This window comes from Hylobates moloch, unplaced genomic scaffold (assembly GCF_009828535.3).
Source record: "Hylobates moloch isolate HMO894 unplaced genomic scaffold, HMol_V3 SCAFFOLD_2, whole genome shotgun sequence".
Taxonomy (NCBI): domain Eukaryota; kingdom Metazoa; phylum Chordata; class Mammalia; order Primates; family Hylobatidae; genus Hylobates; species Hylobates moloch.
In genome coordinates, this window is record NW_026652277.1 from 161,144,571 (window position 1) to 161,166,425 (window position 21,855).

At 40.4% G+C, this 21,855-nt stretch overlaps 1 protein-coding gene across 1 annotated transcript; it reads right to left on the reverse strand.

The window, feature by feature from the left end:
* Positions 1–1,911: 1,911 nt before the first annotated feature.
* FUCA2 (alpha-L-fucosidase 2) lies at positions 1,912–19,669 on the reverse strand. The gene is made up of 7 exons (XM_032160789.2): positions 19,366–19,669; positions 15,195–15,382; positions 11,889–12,228; positions 10,331–10,541; positions 9,908–10,098; positions 5,343–5,451; positions 1,912–3,799 (listed from the first exon to the last, which is right to left on the reverse strand). The coding sequence occupies exons 1-7, from the start codon at positions 19,581–19,583 to the stop codon at positions 3,659–3,661; spliced, it is 1,398 nt and encodes a 465-aa protein (XP_032016680.1). The 5' UTR covers positions 19,584–19,669; the 3' UTR covers positions 1,912–3,658.
* Between the last annotated feature and the right edge of the window lie 2,186 nt (positions 19,670–21,855).

Genomic DNA, 21,855 nt, shown 5'->3' on the forward strand with positions numbered 1-21,855 from the left:
CAGCACTCAGAATCTAAATTGGGCTTATGTGGTATTCTCACCACTCAATTTATTTTTTAGCAGTTTAATGGGTTCATTTTAGAGTCTTCCATTTTGTATGGAATTAGATCCTCTTCTTCAAATGCTGTAATTAACTTAAAAAAAAACTTGAGCAAAATATTGAAACCTCAAAAAAAAAAAGGTAATGGTCCAGCCTGGGCAACATGGTGAAATCTTGTCTCTACAAAAAAATACAAAAAAATTAGCCAGGCATGGTAGCATGTGCCCATAGTCCCAGCTATTTATAGGGATGAGGTGAGAGAATCACTTAAGCTGAGTAAGTCAAGGCTGCAGTGAGCTATGATTGCACCACTGCACTCTAGCCTGGGTGACAGAGAGAGACTCTGTCTGGAAAAAAAAAAAGTGGTAGAGAGGAGGGAATATGCTTCTTTTCAAAATTTGACAAAATATGATATTCTCATTTTTAATGGGGTAAATGAAAAATAGCATTTTGGGAAATTAGGGAATGAGTGTGTAATGGGCACACATCTCTTCCAACAAAATTAACCCAGGATTCCATCCAGGGAAAATTTGAGACTAAACAGGTGTGGCCTTGTAAGGATACAAATTTGATCAGCTGAAAATTATCTCCTGGAATCATATGCATCTGTTTAATTGCGGCAGTGGAAGAGATGACAAGGTAAAAACTACATTTAAAGCTACTTGGGAGGCTGAGGCAGGAGAATTGCTTGAACCTGGGAGGTGGAGGTTGCAGTGAGCTGAGATCATGCCACTGCACTCCAGCCTGGGTGATAGAGCAAGACTCTGTCTCAAAAAATGAATAAATATAAAAATAAAGTTAATTGGTCTTAGTACAAATCTGCCTTCTAATAGGACAGCAGGAGCCCTCTCATCAGAAACCTTTAGTTGTTTGGTTAATCTAAAAAGTTATTTAAATCAGGGTGTCATAAAAAATACATATATGGACATTTTAACTTTATTCTATATTTACCACTTATTTACGATAGGATCCAGGTTTTTTCTAACCTTTTAGTGGAGGTCTACTCAGTTGGGCTGTTGGTGATACAGTGGTACAGCATAGCTGCCTTCCCATATAGGTCTGCTGATAGACGTTCTCTAATTGTCTTTCTTGAATTCCTGGCCTCAAGGATCCTCCCACCTCAGCCTCTCAAGTAGCTGGGATTACAAGCTGGAGCTTGTAATCTAATTATCTTTCTTGTACAAATTACATGCATTACATTACATAGGTGTGAACCAGAGATGCAGAATTCTTGAAGATTTTTACTATATTTTTCCCCAGTCTTTTAGAACATTTTGCCCACAATTAACCAGTAGCTTTTTTATTATTATTATTTTTAAAGTCAACAAACTTTTATCTAGTCTTTCCAAAGTATTTAACTTGGCTTTCACAGAAACTACAACTCTTCATACTTGCGTCATTGGCTCATATAATCATCATAAAAAGTTCACCTGGCATAATCAATCATATTCGTTTCCTAGAGCGGCTGTAACAAATTACCACTCCATAAGTGGCTTAAAACGAGAAATTTATTCTCTCACACTTCTGGTGGCTAGAAATCCAAAATCAAGGTGTCAGCAGGGCCATGCTCCCTCTCCAATCTCTGCCTAGTCATCACATGGCCTTCTGTCTCTGTGCCTTTTTCTGTCATTTATAAGGATACTGTCATTGGATTTAGAACCTACTCATATCCAATATGAGCTTACCTCAATACTTACCTATTATATCTGCAAAGACATGATTTCCAAGTGAGAATACATTCTGAGGTTCCAGGTGGACATAAATTATTGGGGAACACTATTTGACCCACTACAGTCACAAACTCAAACAGCCTTTGGTAAACATACCTCGCAGCAAATGGGAATAGAAAACACAACCTCTACTCAGGTTAAACAACAGAAATTTATTTTCTCACAGTTCTGGAGGCTGAAAATCCAAGATCAAGGTATCAGCAGATCTGGTTTCTTCAAAGACTTCTCTCCTTGACTTGCAGATGGCACCTTCTCGCTGTCTTTATACGGCCTTTCCTCTGTGCACTTGTATCCCTGGTGTGTCTTCCCCTTCTTATAAGGACATCAGTCCTATTGGCTTTAGGGCCCCACCCTTATGACCTCACTTAACCTTGGTTACCTCTTCAAAGGCCCTATTTCGAAATATAGCCATGTACCACATAACAACTTTTCAGTCAATACTGGACTGCATATATATTGGTGGTGCCGTAAGATTATAATGGAGCTAAAAATTCCTATCACCTAGTGACATCATAGCCATCATATGGTAGCACAACACGTTAATCACGTTGTTTATGGTGATGCTGGTATAAACAAACCTGTGCTGCCAGTCATATAAAAATCTAGCACATAAAATGATGTAACGTATATAATACCTGATAATAAACAGCTAGGTTACTGGTTTATGTATTACTGTGCTATATGTTTTGTCATTATTTTAGAGTGTACTTCTACTTTAAAAAAAAATAACTGTGAAACAGCATAAGGCAGGTCCTTCAAGAGGTCTTTCAGAAGAAGGCATTGTTATAGGAGATGACAGCTCCATGGGTATTATTGCCCCTGAAAACCTTCTAAGCAGGACAAGATGTGGAGATGGAAGACAGTGACATTGATGATCCTGACCCCATGTAGGCCTAGGCTAATGTGTGTGTTTCTGTAAAAGTAAAAAGTTAAAAATTTTAAAAATAGAAAAAGGCTTATAGAATAAGAATATAAAGAAAGAAAATATTTTTGTACATTTGCACAATGAGTTTATGTTTTAAGCTAAGTGTTATTACAAAAGAGCCAAAAAGATTTTAAAAATTAAAAAGTTTGAAAGTTACAGTATGCTTATGTTAATTTATAATTGAAGAAAGAAAAACATTTTCTATAAATGTAGTGTAGCCTAAGCATACAGTATTTATAAAGTCTGGTAGTGTTCGATAATGGTCTAGGCCTTCACATTCACTCACTGACTCACCCAGAGCAACTTCCAGTCTTGTAAGCTCTATTCATGGTAAGTGCCCTATGCAGGTGCACCATGTATTTTACCGTATTTTTACTGTACCTTCTCTATGTTTCCATATGTTTAGATATACAAATACCACTGTGTTACTATTGCCTACAGTATTCAGTAACATGCTGTATATGTCTGTAGCCTAGGAGCAACAGTCTATACCATACACATTAGGTGTGTAGTAGGCTCTGCCATCTAGGATTTTGTAAATATACTCTATGATGTTGGCACAAAAAAAAACTGACTAGCAATGCATTTCCCAGAAAATATCCCCATGTTAAGTGATGCATAACTATATAATCACGGGGGATATGGCTTCAACATAAAATTTTCATTTCAGTCCATAATACCACCAATTCCTTGCTACTCTAACGTGAAAAAATTCTCACCTCTGAGTCACACATGGAAACAAATCAATGTTAAGAGACTTTAATGGCAAAGTGCACTGGAAAGTTAAAATGGTTACATGGGTAATTTAAGAAAAAATTTAGTGGGAAAAAGGGAAAGGGCTGAATTGCCAAAATAATTTTCTTATCCAGTTTTACATTTGCTTTCTCCATGTGCTACAATTATAGAAAACTGATAGTTCCTAGTCTTAGACATAACTTGCAGCATCAGCCACTCTGCTGCACTTTAGATCACATTAGTTAGGGCTAGAGCCCAGCCCCATTTACATGGCATCTGATGAATGGTTAGCTGTGGCAGTTCTACCATAATGCCATTTTGCTGCAAAGAAATCCAGTTAAGTGGCTGTCCATGGCCCAGTAGTTTCACCTGAAATTAAAAACATACATGCAAATGTCTCCAAATTCATCTCTTTATCTCACCCACTTTCTATTGAGAAGAAGTGATTAGTAGTTCAAAAAAAATGTAGACAGATTCATTTTTACCTTTATTTAGTGATTCACAATCACTATTCATCCAATTGAGTATATGTATCTTGCCTCTATATTCTTGATTCTATTTTACTCTCAAGAGGGAAATAGAAGTGTGCAGGCATTGGGGAAGGAGAGTTTTCAAGGCTGAATGGAGTGTCAGAGTGGAGAAAATACTGAAGAGAGGATCAGGAGCAGAAAATGTCTCTGAAACCAGAGTCTGCCCAAGTATCTACTCAGCGTTCCTCCCCCAGATTTTCTAATAACCTCCACTAATCAATAAGACATAAATTTGATCAATTATTACCGTAATTGTTTCATATTCTTAGTCTTACTATACTAAGCAAATTCAAATAAGTTCTCTACATATTCTAGGGTTATTTTGAACCTAAAACTTTGCTTCTCAGGTGGATCAATACAAAAACAAAGCCCATGAGCTTTTAAATAATGATGTTAATTGGCACCAAAAAGAACATAGATAAAATAAAAATATAATCAGTATCATACCTGGGCTGCTAAGCTGTAATTAAACATTAGATTTGAACTCATCTTCTTCCTGCCTCATCAACCACATGTATTATAAATGAAATGCAGAAAGGTGATGCAAGGAGAACCCCCATATGGACAATTCACCTCCAAAGGGATAATTTATTTAAAAAAATAAGTTATAAAATATATTAGAATGAACTCAATGCCAGATCTGGTGGTTACAACAGTTAGATTAATCTCTGACTTTCTCCAAAATGTTTTATAAACATAAAATAATAAAGTCATGACATCTTGTATTCAGATATGTTCCGGGGTGGGGTGTCAGGGAAAGCATCCGAATTCTAGTTTTATGAGAAGAATCATTTTGGATGCATGCAATGAACTTGAACAATGTAGAATGACTGTGAACAATAATGTCTATTTTACAGTGATATGCATAGAGATACTGTAGCTGTTTTATCAGCTTAGTTTTCTGGGAAACAAAAAGTTTCAAAGATTCTGACCAAACACTGTCATTGGTGAAATTCATTTTATTTTATTTTATTTTATTTTATTTTTTCAGAGACAGGCTGAAGTGGTGTAATCATAGCTCACTGTAGTCTTGACCTACTGGGCTCAAGCAATCCTCCTGCCTCAGCCTCCTGAGTAACTAGGACTACAGGTGCGTGCCATCATGCTCAGCTAAGTTTAAAAAAAAAAATTTGTAGAGAGGAGTCTTGCTATGTTGCCCAGGCTAGTCTCAAACTTCTGCCCTCAAGACATCCTCCTGCCTCATATTCCCAAAGTGCTGGAATTACAGTGTGAGCCACAACACTTGGCCGGAGCTCATTTACAATTACTCTTATGAGGTATAAGAGAAACAGATATAAGGCTCCCCTTAAAGTTAAAAGTTATGTTTGCATCAAGATGTTCTAATCAGCAACTTAAAGGAACAAGGTAAAATTCCCTCTTACCTCTGTTGCCCCCAGAATAGCTTTGGGCTGGCCAAGGAACAGCTGTCCTGATGTGGGCCATTTAAGAAAAATGGCATACACTAATTTTTCTTTAGGCTTGGATGTGTACCTGATTAAAAGGAAAAAATAAAAAGCATAGTAACAAGTTACATCCCATGTTTCTCATTATTTATGGATCAGGAATAATCTGGAATTATTTTACAGAGATACTTCCACAATGTCCCCATTAATAGAAGGGAAGGAAAAATAGCCCCATGGTGGTATAAAAAAGCACCTTCCTCCCCCAAGACCAAAAGGAAGTTCTTGGAAGACAAAGATTTTCCTGAGCTAGCATTCCTCTTCATCAGACTGCTCTCATGGAGCTGAAAAGGGGAGGGAGATGAGCTAAGGGGGCAGGATGCAAGAGCTTCATGGCTTTTCATGTGTTATTCAAATTTTTATATTCATCCATTCATTCAACAAGACAAGATATGCATGTGTCAATTCTGTGCCTAGTACTGTGCTCACTATTAGGGTTACAATAAAAAACAAAACACACATAGTCCTTGTTCTTACGGAGCTTAGACTAGAGTGGGGAAAGCAGACACTAAATAATCACACAAATAATATGAAAGTGTGAGTTCTGATAAGCACTATGAAAGAAAAGGAAATTGAGAGATTATAACAAAAGGATCTCTTTAGATTAGAACATCAGAAAGAAGCCTCTCCAAGAATATAACATTTAATCTGAGATTTAAAGGATGAATGAGAACAAAGAAGAAGGTAAGTGAAGTGTGCTGTAGACAAAAAAAAAAAAATGGAATTCATTCATTTATTCATTTAATTACTCAGGAAATACTTATTGAAATCTTAAAATGCTAGACACTGTTTTAGAGCTATATACAACATTGAACAAAGTCCTTGTCCTCATGGGCTTACATTCTAGTGGGAGAAATTAGAATGAACAAATATGTCAGGTGTTGATTAAACGCTATGGAGAAAACAAGCCAGGTTAGAAGGACAGGGCATGCTAGGTAGGAAAGGAGGGGCCTGGGAGTGTTATTTTAAATAGTCAGGGAAGACTTCTTAGAGGTGGCATGGAAGAGAATCATGGGAGCGCCATAGGAGTGCCACGGGAGCGTCTGGAGAAAGGCTTCCAGACAGAATGACAAGTGCAGGAGCCCCAATGCAAGAGTGTGCTCTGCCTGTTGATGCAATAGCAAGGAAGGCAGAGTGGCTGAAGGAGAGGAAGTAGGGGAGGATGATGGCAGATAAGATCAGAGAGGCGATAAGGAGCCAGATTTTATAGGCCCTTGTAAGCATCTTTGGGACCTGGCCTTCTCTGTGAGACTGGAAGCCGTTGTAGAAATGTGACCACGGAAGTGGCATTATTATTTAAAAGTTACCTTGATTGCTTTGTGGTGAATAGGTTAAAGGGTAGATAGAAATAGAGACCTGTTAAGAAGCTACTGAAATAATCCAGGCAGGGGCGAGACAATGGAAACTAAAAGGATGAGGGTTGCCACAGAGAGGATGAGAAGTGGTCAGATTCTGAATATATTTCAAAGATACAGAGGATGATATCTGCTAATTGGTTGGCTGTGACTATAAAAGAAGGAGAAACTAAGGGCTTCAAGGTTTTGGGCCTGACAACCACCTAAAAGATGAAGCTGCCATTAACTGAGATGGGAAAGACCGTGGGTGGAGCTAGTTGATAGCAAAATTTTAAAACTCAGGACTTCAGTTCTGGATGTACAGGTCTAAGATGCTATGCATCTAAGTGAAAATGAGGAGTGGAAAGTTAATGAGGCTGGAATTCAGAAAGAGGTCTGCACTGGAAATAGAAATGTGGAGATCACCAATATGGCATTTAAAGCCATGAAAATGGATAAGATCACCTGGGACATTAAGATAAACACAGTGGCTCATGCCTGTAATCCCAGCAATTTGGGAGGCTGAGGCAAGTGGATCACCTGAGGTCAGGAGTTCGAGACCAGCCTGGCCAAACATGGTGAAACCCCGTCTCTACTAAAAATACAAAAAAATTAGCCAGGCATGGTGGCGGGCACCTGTAATCCCAGCTACTCGAGACGCTGAGGCAGGAGAATCGCTTGAACCCGGGAGGCGGAGGTTGCAGTGAGCCGATATCGCACCAGTGCCCTCAAAAAAAAAAAAAAAAAAAAAAGATAAATAGAGAAGAATAGAAGTCCAAAGACTAAACCTCAGGGCACTTCAAGATTTAGAGGTTGGAAAAATGAGATGAAATCGGCAAAGGAACTAACTAAGAAGGAAGAGCCAACAGGTACGATGAACACCAGGAGAGACAGTGATCAACTGAGGCAGACACTGCCAGTAAGTTAAGAAAATGAGCACTGGGGACTCATCACTGGAACTGGCAAGGCAGATGTTATTGTGGGCCTTGAGAAGAGCAATTCTGGAGTGTGGGGGTGAAAGCTCAACCAGAGTGGGTTCAAGAGAAAAATTGTAGCAAGGAATTGGAGATAGCAAGTGAAAACAATCCTTTCAAGACGTTTTACTACAAAGAAAAGGAGAGAAATGGGAAGATCGCTAGAAATGCAAGTGAAATTGAGTGAAAGGGGAGAATTGCTATAACAATCCTTGGGTGGATGATTTGCAATGGGATCAGGACACAAGGGTTGACCTTAAAGCCAAAAATGAGATAATTTTACATTGTATGTGTCTGGGTGCATGTGTGTGTGTGTGTGTGTGTTTCCATAGTTAACAGTTAGCTGTCCAGGAGCAGGCATGGAATAAGTAGATCTGAATGTAAAATTGACGTTCTGTCAAGTGAGTATGGCAGAGGGAGCGACAGTTCAGGGGTTGGTGTATGCAATAGATTAGTTACAGTGATGGGCCACAGAATCTGTCCCAGATAAGGAAAAAGACAGAGAAAAGATGATAGGATTAAAAGATAGTATGATCACTGGATTATAGATTCCCTTTGGAAGCCGAAGTGCCATGCAGAGTGAGCCAAAATATAAGAAGTGGTAGGTAGACGGCAGAATCCTTCAAACTGGAGCCATGGAGGGGGTTCAGTTATTGGTAATGCAAAGTCTAAAGTATGATTATAAAAGAAAGGGAAGTTAAGGACACCAAGGTTTTTGGTCTGACAACCACCTAAAGGATAAAGCTGCCATTAACTGAGATGGGGAAGACCGTGGGTGGAGCTAGTTACAGCAAAAATCTAAAACTCAGGACGCCAGTTGTGGACGTACAGGTCTAAGATGCTATGCATCCAAGTGGAAGTGTTGAGTAAGAAGTTCAACTTTGCATTACCAATATGATCTTGTATATTGATAATGCAAAGGAACAGGTAACAAAGGTCAAGCAGACAAGATCCCTAGAAGACAGGAGGTGCAGGTAATCAGAACTGTGAATAGAAATTTACATCTCTAAGAATTATGTGAAGAGTAGTTCTGGGGACAGGGACAGCAAGCCAGGGCTACTCTCTCAAAGGATTTTAAGGGTTGACCTGGGAGTCTGTAGGTGACTGCAAGAAGGTGGGCACGATGAACCTGGGGGGAAGAAGGCTCCTATGGTGAGGAGGGAGAGCAGGACCACTCAGCGGCAGGGAAATTGGTAGGAGTCAGACTCACAGCTTTATAAGCCACATTAAATAGTTAGCTTTTATGTTTATTTATTGAAATAAACACAATAGAATAATGGTTAATGATTGTGAAGTCCCAGATCAGATACCCACATATTCAAATGTAAGTACAGAAGCAAATTCCAAAACCAGATTTGTACTATCCTCTGTCACATGAGAGATTGGTATTGAGTTCTCATTATGGCTTCTCCCAGATCAACATTTTAAAATTCCACAATTATTTGCTCTGTCCAGATTGCCTTACTTCATTTTATTCAATGGGTTGATAATGTTTTAAGTCATAAGTCAAGTAGACTGAAGAACAATTAGTCTAATCTTTCGGTTCCTATTTGATCAGGCAGTACTCAGGTGGCAACTGAAAGCGAATTTTTAGAACTTTGCCAATACTCATCTTATTTTATATATGTGAAGAAACCATATCAGAAACTGTCATATTTGTGGAGTCAGATTCAGGTACTCATTGACACACAGAACCTCCTCAAGCTCAGAGAGAAGCATCTTCCCTGAACCCTCCCTATTTTGACTCATTTTTAATCTAACATTTTCTCTGCCATTGGGTACCTCTTGTTTGCTAATTTCATAGGATGCAACATCTGCAAAAGTCAGAATTTACAGAACTGGTTAAACAGTAATCTCCGTTTTAGACTAACCATTCAGCATTTTTCATTGGTCTGAATGGCTTACAATTTTTCTAAGAGCTGAGTACTTTCAGCCAAAATTTGTCCACCACTGGGAGATACCTAGAAATGATGTAAGCTCAATCTGATAAACAATAAATGTTTCAAAACATGCAAATTCTTCCCCTTCTCTTTATATTAGAGTAAGCAAAGTTTGGAAAGTGCTTTGTATATGTAGGAATTCATCCAATTTCTCTTTTTATCCTACTCTTCTTTATATGTCTGATAAATTTTAAATCTCTTCCTTTATAAAAGAATACTTGGTAACAAGAATGACTTACCACACATCTGGGGTGACAGTGTCATTCTGGGATCGCCAGGTATGGGTTTCATAAATAGCTTCTCCATTGACTTTTAGCCAGGACCCCATTTGCCTCAGTCGCTCCTCAAAAACTACAGAAATGGTGCCATCTAGTGTGGGCCCAATATTCATCAAAAGATTTCCTCCACATGAAACTGTTTCTACAAGTTGCTAAAAAATTAAGAATAATGTTTTTAGATAAATAAAATAATTCCATCTTTAATGTGCTAATATGTTGCATTTATATATTTATACATGTATATATAGTCACTGCCTAGAAGAACAAACACAGGATTGAACAATGTCCTATATTTATAGGCCGTTGAGCCATATAAGAAATAATTCCTACATGACCACACTATTAAGAATATTATGTTAATAGCCACCAGACATTTTACTGTACCTTCACCAATTCTTCAATTGTAAGATAGTCAGAGATTACAGCTTCCCTCCTATAGCCCCAGGACAGTTTGTCTATTGTCATGCAGTTTTCCCATTTATGTGGCAAAAGATGTCCTGGGTTATAACGATCACTGCAGGTATAGAAGCCACCATGCTTACAGATGCTACCAGCTCCCCAACGATCATTGGTGACTACTGTGTCCTGAACTGGGCTGAAATGAGACATACAATTCTTTAAAACAAAAGGTATAAGCTTTTTATACAAAAAGAAATGTCACTGAAAAGACATGTAATTGAAATATAATTCTGAAAAGGGACCATGGCATATTACGGTGGAAAGCCCATGGTTTTGAAGTCAAACAGACCTGAGTTGATTGGAGTTCTGGCTTTGTCACTTTCTAGCTCCCAGACCTAGAGCAAGTTACCTGACTCCTCTGAATAATGAATTTCCTCATCTATGATTAGAACAAAAATAAGTTATGTAAAACATTTAGCCCGGTACCCAGCACATATAGCACTCATAAGAGTATTATATGAATATTTTAAGCTCCCTTCCATATTGTAAATGGTAGCCAAAACTGAATTTATACCCAAGACACTTTTCTTTCAATGATTCAATGATCTCATACATGTAGTCTAGCCTTTCTCTTTCTCTTACCATTGTGCCTAATGTTGAAAAATCTCAGAAAATTCGACTGTTGATGTCATGTGAAATATCCCCACAACATTACTTATCATAGCAGGTGTCATATTTTAGAGGGAAATCCATGCCACATAGAGGGGACAGTTTTGAGTCACAAATTAAAGTGATGGCTCCCAGTTTTTTCCCTTGGAAGGAGTACCTGGACACACTGCGGTTTTAAGTATCAAGAGTTCTTCAGAATATTTGTATTTGTGCCCTTTGTGGGCCCAGGAAGTGCAAGCAGAAGGTTGCTTGACTTCATAGCACAATACCCAGTGCTTTCTAGTATACATGCAAATTTGGTCCATATAGTTTAAGCCTAATGGAGGAGTTTAATCAGAACTCCCTGTTCTAATAGGGCAGCCTTGAACATACCAGGAAGCAATAGGAAAAAACTGGAGAAAGTGAAAATGCTGCAATGAAGGAAAAGAGGAGACAAACAAGGGTGACATTGGCTGGGCAGCAAAGATGACCAAAAGGTAAGAAGATAAAAAGAAGCAGTCAGCAGGATTCAGAAGCACATAATCAGAAATAGTGATGAAGAAACAGAGTTGTCCCAGAATAGAGGCCATAAAGGACCAGGGTAGGATAGAAAAAGGGGGGACCCACAAAATTAACACCTTCAAAGTTCTTGATCCTGTGATTTTTAGTCTGATCTCAAAATCAGACCACTGAGTTGGATTTTACTCCTGATTTATTTACCCTTGATTATGTTGAGTACATAGTGATATATCTAATAAGTATTATTTACAATGATTTTCTCCCCCCATACCACCAATGACTTAAAATGAAATATTTCAAGAGGTGAAGGAATTAAAATGTTAGAAATATATTAGGAACGTGGAGGGTAAGTGCAGCAATCTCATAGCATACACACCTTTCATTATATAACCAGGCCAAGAAGCCTGTGCTGTTCCAGTATTGATCCGGCGCTCCTCCATCACCATCCGACCACAGAACCTCAGGCTGATAGTTGTTCACTAACTCATAGAGCTCTGGCAATGTCTTAGAAACTGGAAATTGCCGCTTATGGAATGAACTGGATTCATCCTCAAGGAAGAGCGGATGAAACCATTCAAAAAGGGAATAGTACAGTCCAAAACGCAGGTCAGTTCTGTTCCTAATGGCTACCTCAAGTTCCTTGACAATGTCCCTCTTGGGCCCCTCATCTATGGCATTCCAGTTCCACGAATATTCTGAACCCCACAAGGTAAAGCCTAGAAAATTATAGTGAAAACCCTTGTAAGCATGTCAACTTTATTTTAGTAAATTTCAACCCACACAAATGCCCAAACAAATCACATAGTACATGCGATATATAAATACCTGCTCCTACAAATGACTGTTTTATGGCCATTTTTTCATGGCATATATCGTTCCTTTATATGAGAAGTGAGAATTTAAACAAGGTGAGACTGAGGTTTTTAAAAGCAACTTTTGGGGTATATCACTGTATGGTCTGATCTATCTCCAGTATTTTCCCTCTTAGATTTTAAGGTCCTTGAGGGATTGCATCATGTCTGCAGTGCTCTCTGCTATGTCTTCAGCCAACTGCTAGCACAAGGTATAAACAATCAACAATAGCAGCTCACAAGTAAGATGGGAACATATACATGTACCATGCTAAATGATGACTACCACTATTTATTATGAAGATCCTGAGATGCACTCCTGCAAGATTCTTAGTGTCGTCTAAACCAAAGCTTGAAGTCTACTGCTTAGTTTTAGGATTATTTTATTATACTGTGATTCTTAGAACACTGGTGATCCATGTATAGCAAATCTCTTTTAGCCTGATTATTTATTTAACCATAGGGGCAAAAAAAACCCTACTATTTCCCAATAGTTCTATACTTTAAAATATACTCACCACATATAATCTCATCCTACTATAAAATCATAAGCTTGGATGTTCCTCTTTAATAAAATTACCCAAAAGCAAATAGTCTACCAACTACATAGATAAGAAAAACAATGTATACCTTTATACAAACACTTAGAAGTGGTTCGTTTTTAAAGGAATTTGCATTTAGATTACTGATTGTTCTATATAAAAATTTTAGAAGAGATATATAAACTGAGATACTTAAAACATAATAAATATGAAAGCCTCAAAAATTTCATCAGTGCCTAGAGACTTAAGTACATTGTTACTATTCCACTAAAATCTAAAAGAATCTTTGAGAATAGACATTTATAAGGTACATTTGGTGAAACATTTTACTCCTGGTAAATTAGAACAAGTCTAAGAATGACTCATACTTTTGATTTTTTTTTTTTTTTTTTTTTTGAGACAGGTTCTGGCTCTGTCACCCAGGCTGGAGTTCAGTGGTGCGAACTTGGCTCACTGCATCCTCAACCTCCTGGGCTCAAGTGATCCTCCCACCTCAGCCTACCAAGTAGCTAGGACTACAGGTGTGTACTCCACCACGCCCAGCTAATTTTGTCTATTTTTTCAGAGACAGGGTCTCACTTTGCTGCCTAGGCTGGTCTCAAACTCCTGGCCTCAAGCAATCCTCCTTCCTTGGCCTCCCAAAGTGTTGGGATTATAGATGTGAGCCACTGCACCTAGCCTTAGATTCATTTTAACAAGCTTTTTAAAACAGCTCACTCTTGTTCCTATAATTTCTGTGGTAAGCTTCAGAGCAGTGTTGATATCTAAAGTCACATTCAAAGTTATTCAACTTGACAGGCCCTAATGTCAGACAGTACTAAAACCACATGAGTCTTCATCTGAATATCACCACCATAAGCTCACACTGCGACGTTCCTTCCTGAGCTTAGTATGCATTTTCCATAAGCAATGAAAACATCTGACAACATGGGTCCCAGAAAATGTATACATGTGGGCTACATCATCTCTCCTCACAGTTTGATGAATAATTTTTATTAAGTAAACTCACTATGTAATGTTTCGTGCCATACAGCTTGGGAAAGTTCCTAGACATCAGGAAATCAGCATGTTCTCAAGCAAATACACTTGATAGACATTCATCTCAGCAGGATAAATATCTACAGGAGAAAATCATGAAGCTACCAGAATGTGGCCAAAGGGAAAAACATCCTACGATCATTCCAGATTTTTTGTGTTGGTTCTCCTCTCCTATTCCCATCCCATCCCTGGAGAAAACAATAAGGCAAAGTTTTTTTTTTTTTTTTTTTTTTTTTTTTTGAGACAGGATCTCCTTCTGCCACCTAGACTGTAGTGGCCCTATCTCCGCTCACTGCAGCCTCAAGCAGTCCTCCAACCTAAGCCTCCCAAGTAGCTGGGACTACAGAGACACACCACCACGCTAATTTTTTAGTTTTTTTTGTTTGTTTGTTTTTGTAGAGACAGGGTCTCACTATGTTGCCCAAGCTGGTCTTGAACCCCTGGGCTCAAATGATCCTCCTTCCTCAGCCTCCCAAAGTTTTGGGATTACAGGCATGAGCGACCACATCCAGTGCAAATTTTTTTATACCAAGGCAAAGATGATCATGCAAAAGAAACTAATGAATGAACAAGCAGTTGGAACAAGAACAATTTGTTAATGCTTCCCTGGCCTTACAAATACTGGAGTGGTAATGGGTGGAATCCATTCTATTAAAATAGGACTACTGTGTGGGGGTTTAGATATTCTTCTACCACCTCTGGTTTTTCTGGAAACCATTACACAATCCTGGAAACCACAATCCTTTTCCCTCCAGGTGATCTGGGGCACTTTCATCACTATCAGTTCATCCACTATTTGCACCATTTGGCCATCTAAGAGTTGGCTAAAAGTGCAGCCGGGTGTATTGTAATGATGCAAGACTATAGCAGTATAACCCCCATGATGCATTCACAGGATGCATTACAGAGAAAGGGAAGGAAAGAGTGCAATTCCAATGATGAACTTTGACTTGCAACCCACACTCCCTTCAACAAACAGCTTTAAGTAAATCTTGGAAATATTGTTCAAAATACATGTGACAAAATGTGGCCATCTTTCCTCTGTTATGTGGAGGGTATGATCCTTTCTGTATTCCTAACATCTCTCAATTTGGGTTGAACGTGCAGTCCCTAAGTTATAAGCAAGTGCCAGTCACCACTTATGGTTGCTCCTAAGAGAAAATTAGACCTTGCTTTAGTTTTTTCTTCCAAAAAAACAACTTTTCATTTCTTAACCATTGTCAGCAATCTCTATAGGCTGGATTGACTTACCTTCATGATGTTTGGAAGTTAAGACAATGTATTTGGCACCAGAGGCCTGAAAAATATCTGCCCACTGGTTGGCATTAAAAAATTTTGCTGTAAATAGTGGTCCAAAATCTTCATATTTGAAACTAGGAGGGTAATTATCTTTCATAAATTCCACATACTTCGGTATCTTTTCCTTTTGCCAATACCACCTAAGGGGAGGAAAGGAAAGAGTGCATAAACAGCACATACACACACATTTAAAAGAACTGCTCCAGCCCCCCTTACCATTTACCCCTCACACAGATAGGACCCAGATTGCCTTTCTCCCTTCCCCATTAGTTTGACTTGGCTTTAAAGACAGTTTATGCAAACTAAACCCCCTCTCATTTTCCACCTATCCCCCTGTGATATCCACTCAGCTCATAAACTACAGCATTCTAGGCAACTCAGCTACCCATTCTCTCTCTCTTTTTTTTAAGACAGGGTCTCACTCTGTCACTCAGGTTGGAATGCAGTAGTGGAATCACGGCTCACTGCAACCTCTACCTCCTGGGCTCAAGCAATCCTCTCACCTTAGCCTCCTGAGTAGCTGGGACCACAGGCACGTGCCACCACACCTGGCTATTTTTTTTCTTTGTAGAGATGTGGTTTCCATATGTTGCCCAGGCTGGTCTTAAACTCCTGGGCTCAAGCCATCTTCCTGCTTCAGCCTCCCGAAGTGTTAGGATTACAGGCATGAGTCACCACGTCCAGCCCCATTCTCTTTTAATTCTTCACTTTTAAATCACAACATGTAGTATGTGTCTTTACACATTGTCCTTTGTAACATAAGTGACTAGGACTTCTAAAAGGAAGACTACATCCTAAAACATAACATGCATCTATTATATTCAGTAGTGGAGAACACTTTGGAGGCACAGGACAGAAAGGGAGGCAAAAGTAAAATTAAAAAGATGCTGTCATTGTAATAAATGGACTCAACCTTCAACAATTACTTGCTATATGCATTCATTCTAAGCAATGGTATATTGACCCTAAACTGTGTAAGCAAGACTTCATGAGGAAAAGCACATCTACATATTTTAGATAAACACAGCAATAACTATCCTCATGAAATAGATGCAACCCCCATTTCTGACCCAACTCCTGCTTTGTCTATCACCATTCCTTTCATACGAGTATTTCTACAGGATAAGCAAATCCATAATCAGCACTGTATTTCCCAAGACGATCAGGAGACTCTGCTAAGAAGAAATAATTGAAGGGCGTACTATGTGGCAGGCACGCTGTTTGCCTGCGCAAAAGTCGTATTTACCTAATTTCCCAGCTTCCACTACAGCTATGACAGGGATGTGAGATCCATGCTGGCCAAGGGAACTTGAGGGAAAGTCAACTTTGGGGACTGTGGAAATGGTTTCCCTCCTAATGAAAAGAGACACTGGCCTTCCTGCCTTTGGGCAGGGTTGTGTGAAGTTATGGTGCCTGGCTGCCATCCTGTGACCATGAAGGGACAAGTCCCCAGGCTGAGGATGACAGAAAGAGCCTATGTCTTTGATTTCATCAATGAACTGACTACCTCTAAATTTCCTGTTATGTGAGATAACAAGCCCCTATTATTATACCTTTTAGTTGGGTTTAAAATCCTTGAAGCATTTTTATTATTTATTTATTATTGATTAATTGATTGGTTGAGACAGGGTCTTGCTCTGTTACCCAGGTTGGAGTGCAGTGTCATGATCATACCACACCACAGCCTTGAACTCCTGGGCTCAAGCGATCCTCCCACCTCACCCTCCTGAGTAGCTGGGACTACGGGCATTACATTTTAAATTGAACTGCAAGAGAAACTGGGACATTCAGAAAGTTGAACAAGAATAAGGAATTTCTCCTAGCATCATCTAATTTGAACCTGCACTGTCCCCTACAGTCTAGACTTGAATTTCATGCTGAGAGATGAAAAGAGGCATTTATGGTAAAGGTCTATCATTTATATTTGGTTTTTAATAGACATTTAGAACAGTCACATATACTCATCTATACTGTTGATTCCCCAAAAGTCAAATTGAGAGTGAGGAGCAGAGGATACAAAGGGAAATCACAGATAATTAAAGAATCTTCCACAGGGTTAATGCATTTGCAGATCATCAGGAATGTGTTCTCTATTTTGTTTAGTATGAGAAGTATCTTTATTATTCTAGGTCAAAACAACCATGGGTTTATTTGTAGAAAATGAAGTGATTCATAGCAAAGAATAAAATGACTCAAAACTAGCTGTTTTATCTTGGCATAGTACTAGTCTCAGTTAACAAATGTTAAATCCTCTTTGGCACCAATATGTCTTTACCTAATCTTCATGGTTGAACAAAATGATAATATAAGATACAATTTAGGGGGAAGAAAGTTGTTAATTATGTACCACACTAATCTAAAATATTTCCAAAATAAACTCAAGATTCCTTACAGCCCAAAACATGCAAATAAAGATTTGTAACATCTTTTTGAAGTAGCTATGTTTTGGCATAAGAAGAAAGAGTCTCTGTTTTAGAAGTTGAATCGTTTAAAGTATATGAAAAATTCTCCATAGCTTACCTAGTTTTATTTTTTACATCAACTGACCTACCAATAAGAAAGGTTACTGGTTGCAGGTAGTCAATTTCTTTGTAATGAAAGGGTTAAAATATGCTATTCTGGCATATTATTAAAGGTAAAGAAACTCGAAAAATAGCAGGTGCATGAAGAGCACTTTGACCTTTGTGCTGTTTCTTAGGAGAGAAGATGAAATTCCAGTATGAAAGGCACTCTGTACTAGAAGGAAAGGCACCATCCTAAGCTTCAAAGACAAGAGGTAGAGTACTGCACAGACCTTGCTAAAATTTATTTTTTAAGCCTCCCCACATAATTTAGTCACACAATGTCAATTTAATTCTTGGACCCAGCAGAGACCCTAACAGAATGGAGATGTAATTTTTCTACCCCTAAAGTAGAGCATGGTACTGTGTATACTATGTAATGTTAATATAATATATAGTTCATACTCTGTATTGTGTCTACTATAGTATGTTAATTTGGATGTATACTATTTATGTAGTATATAGTTGATTCAAATAAATACTGTTTAATGATTCCCTTATTTTACTTAAGAATATATTGTGTGTCCCAAAGTCCTGGAATTACAGATATGAGCCACCGCGGATCACCTGAGGTCAGGAGTTCAAGACCAGCCTGGCCAACATGGCAAAACCCCGTTTCTACTAAAAAATAAAAAAAATTGGCCAGGCATGGTGGCGTGCGCCTGTAGTCCCAGCTACTCGGGAGGCTAAGGCGTGAGAATCGTTTGAACCCGGGCGGCGAAGGTTGCAGTAAGCCGAGATGGTGACACTGCACTCCAGCCTGGGCGACAGAGAGAGACTATGTCTCAAAAAATAAAAAATAAAAAAAAGAATATATTATGTGTATGTTTCTATATATGCACACAAAATATTTCTATTTTGAAGGACTTAATACTTGTAGCATTTAGTCAGAAAAGACGTGCAACAGTTTAAGAAATTACATGCACATTTTCACATAGATCTCAAAGTAAAATCTAAAGCACAGATTTTTGTGTAGCACCTTTCATATGGCAGTATGATAACTGGGTTGTGTTAAGAGTACCATTCTAGAACCTCTTTAAAAAGTTCCTAGAGCCACACATGGGTAACATGTTAACATTAAGTAGCCAATGGTGTTCAATGAACAGTCGTTTCACATACTCATGACTATGTTTTAACCATAACTTCATGGCAGAACGACTGTAAATCGGCAGGTAGCAGCAGAAAAACCATGGGCCATTGTGCCTGGGTCACCGCTCGTGTGATGCCCCCTGCACAAACTGATGAATGTCTGTAGTAGCTCGATGTTGTAGTGTCATAACTACAGCTTAATCTGCGCAACTATGAAGAAGCTGAAGAGTCAGGAGTATCTAAAAACTCAACAGTCACACGGAAAAAAATTCCCTGTTCATCCAGCAGAAGCACTTAGGCAGGAAACCACATATTCGACACCCGGAAGTGCGAAACACGGGTAACGCAGGGGGAGGTGAAACCGACGAGGGTGCAGGCAGTTCCAGGCGGCGAACCAGGCCCGCTGGGTGGTGGCTGGAGGCTGCGGGTGGGGACAAAAGCGCGGCAGACGAGACATAAGGGAGCGCACTCACCAGAACCACTCGCTACCGAAGCTGGGCACGGAAAATACTCCCCAGTGGATGAAGATGCCGAACTTCGCCTGGTCAAACCACGCGGGCAGCTGGCGGGCGTCCAGGGACTCCCAGGTGGGGTCGAAGCGCGTGGTGCTGTGGGCAGGGCACGGCGGAGGCGGCAGCAGCAGCAACAGCAGCAGCGGGAACGCGAGCCTGGAGAGCTCCTGGGGCCACATATCCCGGCGCGGGCCGGCTGTCCTCTCTGCAGGCTCCCGCGGCCTCGGGAGCGCTGTTCTTCCGTTTCTGCCGCTGAGTATGCCGCGCCGCGGTCACCTGACCAAGCCGGACTTGGAAACCCGCCACCCTTCCCCCTCTGGGGCGGGAGTGGCCACTCTCCCGGGCGTTCCGAATGACCTCAGGAGGGCTGCATCGCTCAGCATAACTAAGGAGGCCAGCATTACCCCAAAGCCAGCTGCGACGGCTTTGCTAAGGCTCTATCCTCTTGAGGGGAAAATATGAGTCTGAGTCAGGGCCTTGTGACCAGCGCCTCTGCCCTCAAGCAGACACGATCCTGACCAAGAAACTGCCCAAGAGGACAATGCCACCAGCCCACCTTGGTGGCTGCTCCACACGTCCGAAGCGTGGACGAGAAGGTCAAGGCAGGAACCTCAGCCGCGTCTCGCCATGATGGAACATGGAAAGCAACCTAGATCGTTCTCGGCCTCTGTATCAGCTCCCAAGATCCTGCATGTTAGAACCGTGGTTGTCAACCTTGAATTTCTATCAGATGAAATTCCAAGAGCTTCAGATTCAGCAGTTAGGTTGGGGCCCAAGAATTTACGTTTCTACCCAGTTCCTGCTTCTAGGATGTTCTGATGTTGGGCCGGGCGCGGTGGCTCACGCCTGTAATCCCAAGACAGGCAGATCTCAAGGTCAGGAGATCGAGACCATCCTGGCTAACACGGTGAAACCCCGTCTCTACTAAAAATACAAAAAATTAGCCGGAGGTGGTCGCAGGCACCTGTAGTCCCAGTTACTCGGGAGGCTGAGGCAGGAGAATCGCTTGAACCCGGGAGGCGGTTACAGTGAGCAGAGATGGTGCCACTGCACTCCAGCCTGGGCTACAGAGTGAGACTCCGTCTCAAAAAAACAAAAAAACAAGAAAATTGTGATGTTGCTGATTGGTGGGCCAAACTTTCCTGAGAACCACTGCATTGAACAAGGAGATGATCTGAGACAGGTGAAACCAGTGGAATGAATGTTTAAGAAACGTGCAAGCTTGGGAAAAAAGGCCAGCAACTTGGAACGATCAATCAAAAGGATATTTGGGAAGCTTATCACCTCCACCTCTTGTTTGGTTTTTTGTTTGTTTGTTTGTTTGTTTTTGAGACAGTCTCGCTCTCTCGCCCAGGCTGGAGTGCAGTAACATGATCTAGGCTCACTGCAGCCTCTGCCTCCCGGGTTCAAGGATTCTCCTGCCTCAGCCTCCAGAGTAGCTGGGACTACAGGCACGTGCCACTGTGCCAGACTAATTTTTGTATTTTTCTTTTCTTTTTTAGTAGAGACGGTTTCACCATGTTGGACAAGCTGGTCTCAAACTCTTGACCTCCGGTGATCTGCCCGCCTTGGCCTCCCAAAGTGCTAGAATTACAGGCATGAGTCACCAAGCCCAGCCTCTCCTCCACCTCTTAAGTGTTTTCAAAGTAAGCCAGAATCCTCAACTGCTTCTGCCCCCATGAAATCATTACCCTTCAATGAGCCAATTCAAATGCTGCCTCTTTTGTGAAGCTTTCTGCCACCACCCTCCCCTCCCAGAATGTTGTACTTTCCCTGATCTGCTTCATAACACCTCCTTCCAAGCACACATAGGATTTCACTCATCTTCTAGTAGCTAGGTGTTACAGGTCTGATTTCCCATCAGACTGTAAGCTTTTTGAGGGCATTCATAATGACCTTTTCTGTAGTGCCTACATTTACAGCAGAAAAGCGGCACTCAAAATGTTTGTTGAAGCTCTCCAGTGAACTGGGGTTCTAATTATTGAGTGAAGAACTTGACACTACATGGCTGTTGCCTGCATTATCCCATCCCATCTCTGCAGAGAGATGGGAGCAGCAGACGGTGCTGTCACTGCAGGCGTAGGGGCATTTTTCTTCTTGATGACATGCCAGATGGCCCCCCGGAGCCACAGCTCCACCGTAAGAGTCCCCAGTTTTGTTTTGTTTTTTTACAATGAGGGTGTTCTAGAAGAAGGGGCTCAACGAATCCAATTGCAATAGCTCCAGTTTGTGATAAAGATGACAATTTTTTTTTATTTGAGACAGAGTCTGGCTCTGTTGCCCAGGCTGGAGTGCGGTGGCACAGTGTTGACTCACTGCAACCTCCACCCCCAGGGATTCAAGCAATTCTCGTGTCTCCGCCTCCCAAGTAGCTGGGATTATAGACACCAAGCTCCAGCTAACTTTTGTATTTTCACCATGTTGGCAAGGCTGGTTTTGAACCCCTGATCT

Coding starts and splice junctions, on each gene's coding strand:
- FUCA2 (XM_032160789.2), bottom strand. CDS start 19,583: ATGTGGCCCCAGGAGCTCTCCAGGCTCGCGTTCCCGCTGCTGCTGTTG. Junction 10,099..10,330: donor CAATTGAAGAATTGGTGAAG/GTACAGTAAAAT, acceptor TTAATTTTTTAG/CAACTTGTAGAAACAGTTTC. Junction 3,800..5,342: donor CTATTCTGGGGGCAACAGAG/GTAAGAGGGAAT, acceptor TTTTAATTTCAG/GTGAAACTACTGGGCCATGG.